The sequence below is a fragment of the Drosophila teissieri genome, chromosome 2L (genome assembly GCF_016746235.2).
Source record: "Drosophila teissieri strain GT53w chromosome 2L, Prin_Dtei_1.1, whole genome shotgun sequence".
Taxonomy (NCBI): Eukaryota; Metazoa; Arthropoda; class Insecta; order Diptera; family Drosophilidae; genus Drosophila; species Drosophila teissieri.
Genome location: NC_053029.1, coordinates 4,404,876 through 4,418,368, shown reverse-complemented (window position 1 = coordinate 4,418,368; position 13,493 = coordinate 4,404,876). Strand labels below are relative to the sequence as shown.

Sequence of the window (13,493 nt, the reverse complement as noted above, 5' to 3'; positions counted from 1 at the left end):
TCACGAATTACAGCATTTTAGGGGCACCTATTGAGCTGCGAGCGAATAAATCAAGAGGCCTAAACAAAAGCTCCACTCTCTCTTTTCTGGCCAGTGGTCTGCTGGTCGAAACTCGATGGCTGATGGCCGATGGACGATGGTAGATGCTGCGTCCAACTGTCAACTAATTGCCAAATGTAATCAGCTTTGGGCGCACGTAAGCCGCTTATTGTGCGCCATTAAATTTTCCCGAGCGCCGAGCAGTGAACGTGAACACCAGATAAAAATCAAGTTCCACACATGCGCATTTTTTCGCCTCAACTGATGAAAAGAGCAATGAGAACGCATCGTCCAGCCAAATTTTCATATGAAATTTTTGGCCGCAAATGGTCGAGGCTTTCGCGAGATTTAATTAAGCAACTACTCGATGGCGATTTCACTCACCTGGAATATTGTGCGCCTGGGCATGTTTCGCTAGCAGGGCCAGCAACGAGACCAAAACGAACTGGAGCACCTGTATCGTTGGCGTTGACCCCTGACCCCTCCGCGGGATGGGTGCGCAGATGGAGCTGCCTGCTGCCCTTCGTCGGCTGCGTCTTCTCCTCGTCGCTTTCACTGTGAATGCTGCCGTTTTCGCTGGCGATGCCGTCAGCGTTTTGCCAGCGGGAATCGTCGTTGTCGTTGTCCTGTCAATGGCTCCTCGACACCTGGAAGCACGCTCCTCTGGGCTCTCCGGGGATTGGGATTGCTGCTGCTGCTGCTGTAGCTGCTGCTCCTGCTGTAGCTGCTGCTCCTTCGATTTCTCGGTGTTGTGCTGGGTGCTCAATGCCCGACACCATCGATGAGACCCGAGGTCCGCGCACACGCCCATGCCTCTGTTCCCATAGTTCGACGCCGCTCCTAACGTATCCTTCTCACCTTCAGTGGCGTCATCTGCAAGAGGGATTGGAAAAAGGAGAAAAAGGGGTGAGATGCTGTCAAAGGGATTGCATTGTCGCCGCTGGATTGCGGTAAATGTTGCCATCAATGAACGCCTTGCACTCGCACTCGCACCTGGCTGCACTTGATGAAGCTGTCACGTTCCCCAGCCGTCATCCATCACAGGCGTCAGTGTCAGACGTCAAGTGTCAACAGCGATCCTCCCAAGCCGCCCACTAGCCCCCATCCCCTTTTCCTCTTGGGGTGGAAAAGCTGAATCAACTCAGCCATCTAGAAACCCCATTTATCAGATACTTATGTAGAAGTTCTATCCCAAAAACTAGCAAACTATCCTAAAACTCGTTTCATGTTAGCTGTATCAGTTTGCCATATTTATAACGTTCTTACCAAAAACCCCAAAAGTTTTCTTTGCAGACAGGTAGACCTTATCGAGCATCTTGGACAACGTGAAACAGCGTCCTAAGCGCCGTTGACAAATTAATAAACAAAAGTTTTCCATTTCAACACTCCGAGGACGCACACACACGTCCGTGAAATTAAGCAGCTAATATGTTGTAGCTACAACTGATAAGGACACCACTTAGCAGATTGAGATGGGGGTGCTGGTATCCCCAACAAAAGAGCGGCCCAGAAACTTGCAAGGCTCCTATACAAATAGAGCAAACTTTTCCTCGCCTCTTTGGCAATAAAACTTTGCGTTTTAATGTAAAACTCGTGTTGAAAGTCGATGGCAGCATGGGTAGTGGGTAGTAGCTATACATTGGGTTACATATTTCTATGCCTTTGTGCGATAGTTTTCCACCCGCTACTTTTATCTCAGGATCGTGATCGGGGGCCCATTTTCGGTTACCGCTGCAGTTAATTGAAATGGCACCCAAGCGTGTTTTATGAATCGCCCACACAAGTATGCAGTATGGAAAAAACGACTGAGGTTTAAGGAAATTCCCTGTCATGCTCGGTGGGGAAACAAAGCGGGAAACGTGCTTTTAATTAAATTATTCGGAATGCGTTAAACGGAATTCGCTCAATTCGTACAAAATGAAACTCTCTGTCTCCGGTTCTTGCCGCACTCTACGCCATTACATGGCCACATAGAGATATAAGCAGCTGCCGTAAAAGTTCCCCAGTACACAGGAATACAAAAAGCCACAGGAGCCACCCACACAGACATTTTAAATTGCAGGCAAAGCATTTTTGTAGCGATTTTCATTCCTGGAGGGATGCCAGATGCCAGAGGAGAAAACAAGATGAAGGGTGAAAAGCCTTTGCTTTTTCCTTACTCAATGTTGTCACTGCAATTAAGTAACTCGAGCAAAGCTTCCCCCAGGATGTCTGTTTGTGTGTGTGTGTGTGTGTGTGTGGAAAGTTTCGTGGCTGACAGAGCTGTATAAACGTCATTAGTGCCATTTTAATGCATAACTTAATACATCCGGTGAGAGAGTGGCGAACAGAATAGTACACACACAAGCACACATCAGCACACACTAGCACACACCCGCACACATACACGTACGCACGGGGAGTCCATGTGCGTTGAATTTAATCCTTTCTGGCATGACATGTAAAATTTTAATAACGTCAAGGTTTGTGGAGCATTATTAAAACTTTTTGCGCTGCCAGCGCCATTATGACAAGTTTATTAAAACGAAATTTATTTATAGAGCGCACTCGAATCCCTCAGCGCCACTGGGCCCACATCCTGCAGCTGGAGCTGGTCTCCACATCCACCTATATATCCTTCTCCTTCGCAACCACACCCAAAACTCAGAGACCAGGCAACAAGCAAGCAGCAAAAATCGCATTAAGTGTGCGGTGCCCGTTCGTCCTGTTCGCCAAAAAAAAACAAAAAAAAAAGGATGCACAGGCACAGGCACAGCCAAAATAGAACAAAAGCCGGAAAAATGATTTCCCTTATGACTGAATTTTCATTACCGAAATGCCCGCCATGGCGTATGATTTCATTTGTAAATCAGCTCAAGTTGAGCTGTGGGGACAGCCGGCATACCAAACAATGACAAATCAGCAAACGAATTGCATTTGCTGATACCCCAGGACGAAAAAGGACGAGCGTGGGCATGGGCATGGGCAGAAGGACATGGGGGCCAGCTCATCGTGCACTAAATCAGTTGATTGGTTCGCCCCTCTCTCGTCCATTTGCGTTTTTGTGTGCTATGCTGGTTGGTGTGCCATGAGACCCATAACTGAATTGTCGGCCACGTCGATGTCATTAAAATGTGTGTGTTTGTCTGTGTATGTGTGTGAGTGCCCCTTTCCCACGCAGCAGCATTCGTCACGCAGCTCGCTGCACATTTCCATACACTCGGAAAACAATGTAACTTATCCTAACCTAACCTAATCTAGTTATTAAATTCAACCCATTTTTAAGGTAACAAAGTCTGATGGAAATCACTAAAACTGGCATTTCTCTATATAATAAAGACCCATTTGCAAATACTTTTGCGCTCAGTGTAGGTCGGCCATTTTATTTTCGACCCATGCGGTGGCAGCACTTTATGGCATCCGCTTCCGCCGCCGTTTGCTGGTTGCTGCTTTTTGGTTGGCTGCACACACGGCGCAGAATTGAGGATTCGGGATTCCGCCGTAAGCACAGCCACCACATCTCCGATGCGGATCTTCCGTCCACGGACCAAGGACGACGGACCACGGACGACGGCGGGCTACTTGGCGGGCTCATTTGCATTGCGTTCTGGGGATTGCTGATGATGGACGGGAATGGACGGAGACGGGACGGGGCCAGGTTTGGCGGGCAGCAGAGGCACTTTTAATTAAAAACCCTCGCTGCTGGCCAACCGAAACTGGAAGCCGCAAATAATTTTCACTTGACTCACACATGGCCAAGGACTGCCCCGCCCACCGAACAACCGACCAACCCAACGACCGCAGCCCCTTTGCTTTCAGAAACTAATTAAGCATGTTGTGCGCAACAACTTGGCATTAGGACAGGGGCACCAGACTACAGCTCATTGCACTCCAATAAAGGCGAGTGCCTACACTCCGAACCTGCGAGTAAGGACTCCGAACGGAGGACTCCGGACCGAGGACTACGGACCAAGGACTCCGGACTACGGACTGAGGACTACGGACTTCTTCACGGACTTGTCGCTGCCACACCCCAAGAAATTTCGACAGGCCCTCGGCTGCCAGTTTTCGCCCCAAGTGCTGTGTGTGTATCTTGGGTGTGTGCCCCTTGGCGCAAAACAACAAATTTTACAACTTTTGCACACTGCGTTGAAAACTGTTAAGAAGAGGGCCATTTCATGTGCGAGTTTTCTACTCGTGCACAGGAAGAAAGTCATTGAAATTGGATTTTAAATAGGAACTTAAATGAAATATATTTAATTTATATTTTACGCTCGCATATTTAAGTTCTGTGTGGAAACCTTTATATTATTCACTAATTTCCGTGAAAATTGCAAAGCTTCGGCGAGTGTTTTGAATGTATCCCCTTTCCCCATTTAACTGCCGTAGCTTTGTTTTTAGTATCACTCATACGCAGCGTGGCACGCCTTGAAACTTTAATGAAATGAAACCCCCCACCTTACCACTTACATTCTCGGCCTGTTTGGATTACGTTTGGGGAATGAACCCGTAGGCCAGTCGTCCGTAAGCTTGTTAGCGAAGTGGAAGAACCGGAGAGGGCCTGAATAAGTAGGCCAAAGCGAGAGAACAATGCATAGCAGTTGCAATTCCCGAGCTGCATTGACAGTTCTCGGCTATTTGGATGGCAGACATTATGGCGCAGAACCACTTCCATTCGATTATTCTTAAGCGTTATTTTTTTGCTGACCATCCAGTGTCCAGCAGCCAGCAGCCAGCATCCATGGCTATTTTTCAGCTAATTCCTGGCAAGATAGGGCCATAAAGCGAGCTGCTATCACTTAATCTAATGAGTTTTACCTTCCCGCCGCGGGCAATTAGACCAAGAAGAGCCATAAAAGTTTGAAACACAGCGGCGGGCGCAGGCAAAGTCAATATATCATTAGGCACTTGTGCGGCTAAATGATCTAGAATAAAAAAAAAATAAAGAGCGGCCAAATAGACTGCGGCCAAGTTTTTCGGTGGGCCATGCAAAATGGCCCCGGCCATTGTACAATTTTAATTGCTCTAAAATGCTGTAATACAACACGAACCACAAATAAATAAAATTTGCTGACATCAACAGGATGTTTGCGGGTTCCTGCCCCGCCCCCAAAAGACCCAAAGAGGTGGGAGGTTCTTTTGTGGCAGAGGGCAGAGGCAGAGGGACAGACAGGAGCTCTGGACAAAAAAGGAGGCCAGTAATGGGCCGTCTAATGGTCCCGGGCCTTTGAAATTTAATTTCAAACGATGTGCGATGTGCGATGGCAACGGGCAGGAAATGAGTCGAGCATTGGTGTTGTGTATCGTTTGTGCCCACTTTTTACAATTTATTTGTGCTGCCCATTCTCGTAGTTTTCACTTTCTTATCGCTGCCCCATTACGCAACACATTTTTCATTCACATCACAGCGATGCCGTAATGGATTGTTTCACTTGTGACGCTCACTTATTGACCATTGTAGTTGGCCATGTGACTGGGCAATTCTGCTTGGCCACAACGATGGCCCGCTTATGCGCTTTACTTTACTTAGTTTTTCCGAAATTATCCAGGATGGAAACGCCCAACTCGCCAACGGGAAAAAGTTGGCGCTTTGAAGCAATTAAATTCTTAATAATATTTCGGAAAGTGCAGAAAACTTTCGCGCACTGTTTCTGTAGCGAAGAAGCGAAAGAAACCGCCAGTGCCGTCCAACTTTTTCTTAGAAAACATTCGGCGGAGTAAAAGTGCAAAATTATTCCGCGAACTAAAAATGATGGAGCACGGGGGAGGTCAGCTGGGCGTTAAGGCAAAAATGGAGGAGGAGTGGCCGAGGACAAAGAGGGAAAACTTTTACGCTTCATGCTTAATTGCGGCATTTCGATTAAGCAAAATTAATAATAAAAGTTTGTGTTATTATTTATGCAGTCGGAGAATGGACGATGTGAAAGGGAATATCAAAGGCGCAAAAGAAAAGCGGCGGCGGCGGCGGCGGCGGAAGTGAAAATTTAGCAAACTTTTCCATCTCGGCTCGCGCTGGCTTTCGCGTTGTATTCATTTTCTCTGGCGGGTCTGGCGCGTCTGTCTGCTCATAAATCCTGTAAGGATCCCCAGAAATAAAAACTTTTCCACCGCAATTCAAGCGAAGACACGCAGGTCTAATAACTGCAGACATGCGTGCACGGGAATTTTCTTTGACTTTGAGCCGCTCAAAACCTGATTACTGTCCTAGAGCTGGCAGCTCCTTCCCCACTTTACTATTATGTGAAGTCCGTGTGTCTCATTTAACTTTTTTAAAACTTGTTGAAACTAAAGCTCTCGCACTAACTAAAGTGGACTTTAGTCTCCAGCTTCTCTGCTCTGCACAGCTCGGGACTTTTCGGACTCACTGTGATGGGAAGTTGTTGGAGAATGGATGGATGCCTCCTCGTCGCTGTGCCAGTATATCAGACATCCTGCGCACAGCGAAACAGAACGGAATGAAGAAAAATAAATAAATGTAATGGCAACGCTAATGAACGGCCACCCCTGGAAACTCCCACCGCCTCCCGCCACCTACGATTTTCCTCGCTTTTCCGACCCCCGACCCCCGGCCAGCGGACATGACCATAAACTTTGCTGCCGTTGCCTCGCCATAAAGTTGATTTCGAGTTCGGGCGGGTGAAAAAAAAAACAAAAAAAGAAAAAACGCCAAACGGGATTCGGGCAAAAAAGTTTAGCACTCGACGCTCGACTTGGCTAAAGGATCCCTGGGTCCCTGTTCCCAGGATCCCGAGTCCCGGATCCTGGCCACCCTGTTTACGCACGTCTTTTGGTCGCTGCATCAAATGAAATGCTGCGAGTTGAATAGCACAAGATGGAGACATGGAGTGGGACAGTGAGGGGGCAAATCATGACTGAAGTGCAAAACTTTTCCCATTATGCAATAAATAAATTTCCATGCTTTAAAGTGGCAATCGGAGGGGGGTGGATGTGGAGGGGCGGGGGCTGCGATGTGGCAGCGACAAACGTAATTACGTATACGCCATGGAGCACGTCGTTTCCTCGCACTCGATGGCTGGCAGGGCACCTTGTAATGGGCATATCAGCGCAGTTCAAACAGCTCCAAATTGAATAAGTAAACAACAACGCCCCAGAGCCAGGACCTCCACTCCACTCCCGCCGACCAGATGCAAATGTTTGTTTTGTGCAGAGAGAGAAATAACGAGATACAAACTAAGTAAACTTGGTCAACAAAAAAATGTACTTCAATTGAATCATATAATCTTCATTTGAAAGGCACATAATACCTCAATGTCTTCCACAGAAAACTTCTAACAATCAATTAAGTTTTAATTTGCATCAAAAGAATCCGAAATGAAGTCCTAAAAGTGCGCACAAATATTTCAGAAATGAAATGAATGACGCAATTGGAAATGCGTTTTCCTTTGCGAAGATAAATCTTTGGAATTTAAATAAAGTATTTCATAGCTTTTGTGCCGTGCAGAGGCAAAGCGGATGAATGGACACTTATTTTTTGAAAACTCAAACATTTTTCAGCGAGCGCAGGCCAACAAAGGAGCCCAGGACCTTGCCAGGATATTGATTTTGCCGGCTAAGCTGGCGAAAAACACACCAATAGCAAGACGGGAGATTTGACGAGTCCATTGAACTATTTGCCGCTGTGGCCTGAATGGCCTTATTAAAAGCCAGTCCCCTGCTGGTCGTCCTGCTGCTCGTCCTGTTGGCTCTGTTCGTCCTGGTACGTCCTGTCGATATCTCAAAACTAATAAAAAGGGTTCGTGCAGCGGCCGCACTTTGGCAACTTTTTGGTTTCGTTCTGCAAATTGATACTCGAGTATTGGTCAAGAAGTGGAAGCAAGGGAAACAAGATTTCTGATTGCGCTTTAATGGGGCCTAATGGCCGGCGACAAGTGTGGCAAATTACTTTAATGGTCGCAACGAAATAATGAACACCGAAAAGGGGCTTGGGAAAAGTATTTAGGACTCCCCATTCCTACCTCCTTTGCGTGTCCTTCGAATTGGTTAACCAACTTATACAACTTATGGCTGCCCAATCTCGCTACATTTTATTCAAATGAGCAACTTTAAGTTGCAGTATGGAAATATTTTAATTTCCCCGGCTTTGCACTTCAACTTTCGGCTTCTTTCCGCCCGGCAATTCCAGCAGCAAACCCCCTTCTCTGGGCCAGAAGTTTGGGCCCAAGGAAAACAAAAAGCAACCCGCATAGTTATTAAAAGAGAAGTAACAACGAGACAAAAAGAGGGACGGCCAAGTTGTCTCTGCCAGAGTTTTCTTATGTTTTTTATCTGGGAAGAGGGCCTGCTGCCATATAAAGCCAGTACTTATTTTTTATCGCAAGCGCAAAAATGCAAACAATTTTCAACTTCAACTGCAAACTTGCTGCCTCTCAGCCATCTCGACTCCGGAATTTGCAGCCAGCAAATTGAAAATGCATTCGTGCACGGAGCTCCGGACCTTAAAGCGATTCATTCGTTTTGTTTCAACTCAACTCGTTTGGATTCGATTCGATTCAAGTGAAGTCAGATCGTGCTGACTCCTCGAATATTCGGAAATGCGAGTTTCATGCATTTAAATGGGAACGCAAATTTGGATTGTTTTCCCGTTTTTTTCCTGCATTTCAATTTGAATTATTTTTGCCATCATCCAATTGCAGGCGAGAAATGCCACGACTCGCCTTGTGCACTGCCCAGCGCGAAGAGCAGTAAAAATAAATCAACAACTGGGTCAATTTTAACGCTTCACTGCCAATGGAGTGTAAAGTCCCAACAAAAACAGAAAAACAGAAAATCAGAAAAACAGAAAAACAAGAGCCCAGAACAAAGCGTCACCAGGATGTGGGTGAGTGGTGCCGAGAGGTGTGATGAGTGCAGTGCCACTCTGAGTGGTGCACCTACAGGCGAAGCCCTGCATGTGGTGCCATTACTACCAACCACCACCACCAACCACCACCAACCATTCACCGTTCACCATTCCCGCCCAACTCCACCTGAGCGACTTGTGTGGGAATGTTCGGGAGTTGGTTTCCCTGCACTGCGCAAAAATCCAGCCAACAATTACTTGCATATAATCCCCATAACTAGATCGCAAAGCAAAGTAATTGATTCTTCCATTATTCAAAATTGTAAACAGAGGCATGTATTAATTGTATTCCGTATATTTTCCTTGTTCTTTGTTATCATATGGCATTGTAATATTTCTCAGTGTTTCTACCTGTCCTCTGTTGTTGCCATTGCCGTCGTTACCAAGATCGTCGACTGCGAATTGCATTCGGTGTTTCCATCTGACGTCAATACAGGAACAAACGGCTGCTGCAGGAAATTCTGTGTATCTATCGTGGCAAAAGAAAAACAAGTTCGAGTCGAGTCAAGACGTCCGGCTCTCTTATACGTGAAGACCTGAGACCTGAAGTCCAATGATGTAGATGTACATAGCCCGTATGTACCACTCCGCTCCAAGTGTAAGCCGATCTGTGGACCCCATGTCTCCCCTTCATCCAACCGACGACATCCCAAACTTCTACGCCTTCATCTCGAACTTTGTGTTTTGGGCTCGAGTTTCGCTCGGTCCCATTATGTGCGCCAGTTTTTTGTTTTGGGCGCCAACTCTGGAGTTGTCCGATCGAGTTGGCGATCGAGAGAGTGCGGAGTGTGTATACCCAAAACACCAAACAACAAAAGTGGCTGATAAAGTTCTCAGGCTCGCCGTCGCAGCTTTTGGGTCCACTCTAGTTCACATTGTTGGATAATCTGGCTGCGAGACCCCGAAGCCAACAAATTCCAACCAATTTCAGCGAAAACACGAAAAAACGATAAACTCCAAGCAGACTCACTGACTGACTGACCACAGCTTCCGTACCCCGCATGGCTTTTGTTTTGAACGATGTGGGTGCTTTACTTTCGTAGCGAAGTTATAGGTACACTTTCTTTTAAGCGGAATTTGGGGACCCAAGAAAACATGGAAACAGTTTACATAGTAACTGGCAGAATTCTAACTAAAATATTTGGTGACCCAAGAAAACATGGAAACAGTTTATATAGTAACTTTAAGAACTCAAACTCAAATATTAGGTGACCCAAGAAGTTATTGAATCAATTTTTATAGTAACTGAAAGAAACCGAACTTAATTATTTGGTGACCCAAGAAAACACTGAAACAGTTTACATAGCAACTGGAAAAATTCGAACTAAAATATTTGGTGACCCAAGAAAACATTGAAACAATTTATATAGTAACTGAAAGAATTCCAACTATGTCAGGATTCGATTTGCAATAGAAAGTATTCCTTTCTTCTAGAATGTTAAAAAAATCTTTTGAAATATAATCTTTGTGCATTTAATGCAAATTAAGTTAAGGAACTGCAAACATTATGGGAAATCCCCTCAGTAATAAAGCAATGTGTAAATATTTGGATTCGACTTTATAAAATACTTCATGTATACGGCAGGCGGGAAAAGAGTATCCAAATCTCCGATAATCGAAGCTGTGACCCCAATTTCTTGTTTATGTTTACACTTATGGCGCGTTGCTTTTCGACTGCATTCGTGTGCGAGCACAGTTATCGCTATCGTTATCGTTATCGCCTTTAAGCGAGGTCGTAACTCGTTTGAATAGGTTACCCCAAGTGACCTTAGTCGGCAGTCACGCAAGCACCCACTTACAGCCTTTATATACATATAGTTACATGTAAATATCTGGCATGCAGCAAATGTAATGGTAAATCGATCCGCCGATCCGATGATTGCTGGCATTTCAGGGACCTGTCGACAGACAGGCCCAAATTTACTCTATATAGTAATTCTTGGATGGAGGAAGTGGAGTAACCCCATCTTGTGTGGAGCCAAATGGGCAAGCAACTACTTCATTTATCAATATTAGGCATTCGAGCGGGCGAATACGAATATTCGAATAAATGCCTGCCAAGAAATGAAGAGTGTGGCGATTGAAGCGGAGCGCAGAGCCATGGATCCGTATCCGTATGGTGTCCCTCTATGGGAATTGCAATTTCCTGGGCCCCGGCAACCACTAATAACCCAGCCTTTGTCTTTATCATCTGTCCCCGTCTTTGTCGTCGTCATCGGTGGTTACACATGTTTGCTGCTTCGTTATATCAAACTGCAGATGGTCAATCCAGTCAATCCAGCTGTGGCAGCTCTGTGCAAGATGTGGATACAAAAGCCACAAAACCAATCAAGCCCCTCCATCCGTTTTGGAGCCATCGAAACTGCAAACCCATTCCCTGCGATTCCCTTCCCTTCGATTCGATTCCCTTCCCTTTGCCTTGGCATTTGCCGTTTGTTTTTCTGCTTGCTGGCCCAGTTGGATTGTTTGTTTTTCCGGGCCAGAGTGCTTTTTTCTGGCCTTTCGAAAATTTCGTAATTGAATTGCGGCCCCTAATGCTCGCACTCGCACTGGCAATCGCACTTATTTACACTTGCCAATGTAATTGAAATTTCATAAATTTTAATTAAATTCTAGCCTGCGGACATGGGAGCATTCTGATTGTTCTGTTCGATGTGCGATGTGTGTGCAATTTGCGATGTTTTAGTTTTAGTTGTAGCTACAGTTTTCCCCCGAGGATTTCCCATACATTACAATTCAGTATATCGACGTTATGGGTGACTCACCTCACTTGCGCAATCATTATACGACGTGCCCAGATCCGATTCTATAGTTTTGTACCGGCCAATTCCAAGAGTCCTGCACTCCTGCAGTCCTAGGAGTCCTCGAGTTGGTGGAGTGACCAGGCGAGTTGATTGCTCAAGTCGTAAAATCCGGGAGTTGTTTGCTGTTTGCCGTTCGCCTTTCGTTTTCGGCGTTTACTGGGCGCGTTTTACACTTTGTTTACAGGATAATCGCATACTTTATGACACTTTCCACTTCGAGTACACTGGGCGTATGCGTTTGACGAAGGACTTTGAAACCGTTGACTTTTACGTGGGGCTGGCTGCACAAAGGATTTTTTATGTTATTCCAATTCGATTGGGGGGGAAATGGTTGCTTGAGTGCTTCAGAACAAAGGCAAAACTCATAAGACATAAGGCGTAAAATGAATGGCGCCTTTTATGCACAACAAATAAAATCAATACGGCATATAAGCCAGGGATATGAGTATGGGATGTGGCAATTGTGACCACTGCGACTGGTCAACAAATAAAGGTCCTTTGGCATTCGCCAGTTTCACTGCGGCACACACACTCCGAAACACGTGACTCATGGGTCAATGCGATGGCTACGCCTTACACGTCTCATATGCATTATATAATTGTCACTTGACGAGCTGCTTTATTAGCATCCTCCCACTGTTTTTTCTGTTTTCCACTTGGCCGGGCCAAAATCACAGGTCGAAACCATAAACTGAAACTCACAGCTGTGCGTAGCCGCCACACCAATTGCCTGGCGTTTTTTGAAAACTCCGACTGACGGCGCTGTCGAGCAGCTCGCTGGAAAATCGCGGCGGCTGCACAGGCCGAAAAACAGAAACAGAGAGAACCTGTTTTCCAAGGCAGGCGGGGAAAAGCGCTCAGCGCGAAAATATGGGGTTTAATTTTTGGCAATTTTTGGAGCAAGCTATAAGCTTGACAAGTTTTCTAGCTGCCACTCAAATAGTATGATGGGAAACTTGGCAGTTTAACATTTACAACGCTGCCTAAGGATTAAGGATACTGTTATTGAACTTTATCAAAAAAAAAATAAATTGGAATTTTAAATTTTTGGAAATATTAAACTATTTAGCTAGCTTAAGCTGGCATTTCTGCAGTTAAAGGACCTTATATATTTTCCCTTCAACGCAATCAGCTGATGCGTAACGGCCATCCTGTTGGCCAAAATTCCCCAATAACGGGAACTGCTCACTTGCGCAACTGTCCTGGCCCGAAAAACCCCCCCATTGAGAACTTGCAGCCAGCACAAGTTTTCAGCTCTTATAACTCGTATGACTCTCAGTCACTCTCTTTGCGATCCTTTGGGAAACTGGAATTTTTCTTGCAGCGCTGTTTTTCTTGGCTGTTCTGCTGCTGCTTTTTTTTCCCCCACATTTTCAAGTTTTGCACCCGCGCGGGTGTGGTCCTGTTTTTCCGATTCTGGCCAGAAAGGAGCGTGAAAAACGCCGAAAACGCGAGCGAATTTCCACTTTAGCACAGGCACACACACACTCACACACATAGGCACACACGCACAATTGGGAGAGCGTTTTCCCACCCCTTTTTCCGGTGGTGATTTGAATTCGTGACGTTTCGCTTGATTGCCGCCCGCTTTTTGCTTTGTTTTTCTTTTAAACACTCCAACATTTTCCATCAATTTGCGTATCCATAACTTGAACAATTTTCCTAGTCGCACACACTTACACACACACACACTGGGAAATGGCGAGAGCGAGACAGCACTTACGGCCACTGAACGCTGCGATTGAAATGGGATTTCTGATTGCTTTTGACTCTACGGATTGCGTCCGCGTTCACGTACGCCGTGGTGGAAC

At 45.8% G+C, this 13,493-nt stretch overlaps 1 protein-coding gene across 6 annotated transcripts in view; it reads right to left on the bottom strand.

Moving 5' to 3' along the window:
* The window catches only part of LOC122611773 (protein turtle), a 41,885-nt gene extending 28,392 nt beyond the window's left edge, over positions 1-13,493 (bottom strand). For 5 of the 6 annotated variants that reach the window (XR_006325553.1, XR_006325552.1, XR_006325554.1 and 2 more), the window contains exons 1-3: positions 13,406-13,493; positions 11,644-11,963; positions 424-912 (exon numbers count right to left, since the gene is read on the bottom strand). Coding sequence is in view for 3 of the 6 variants with exons in the window: in XM_043785077.1 (XP_043641012.1) it covers positions 424-850 (427 nt within the window). In the remaining 3 variants the exon portion in view is untranslated. The remainder of the gene's footprint in view (positions 1-423; positions 913-11,643; positions 11,964-13,405) is intronic. The other variant, XM_043785075.1, reaches the window with a different exon arrangement.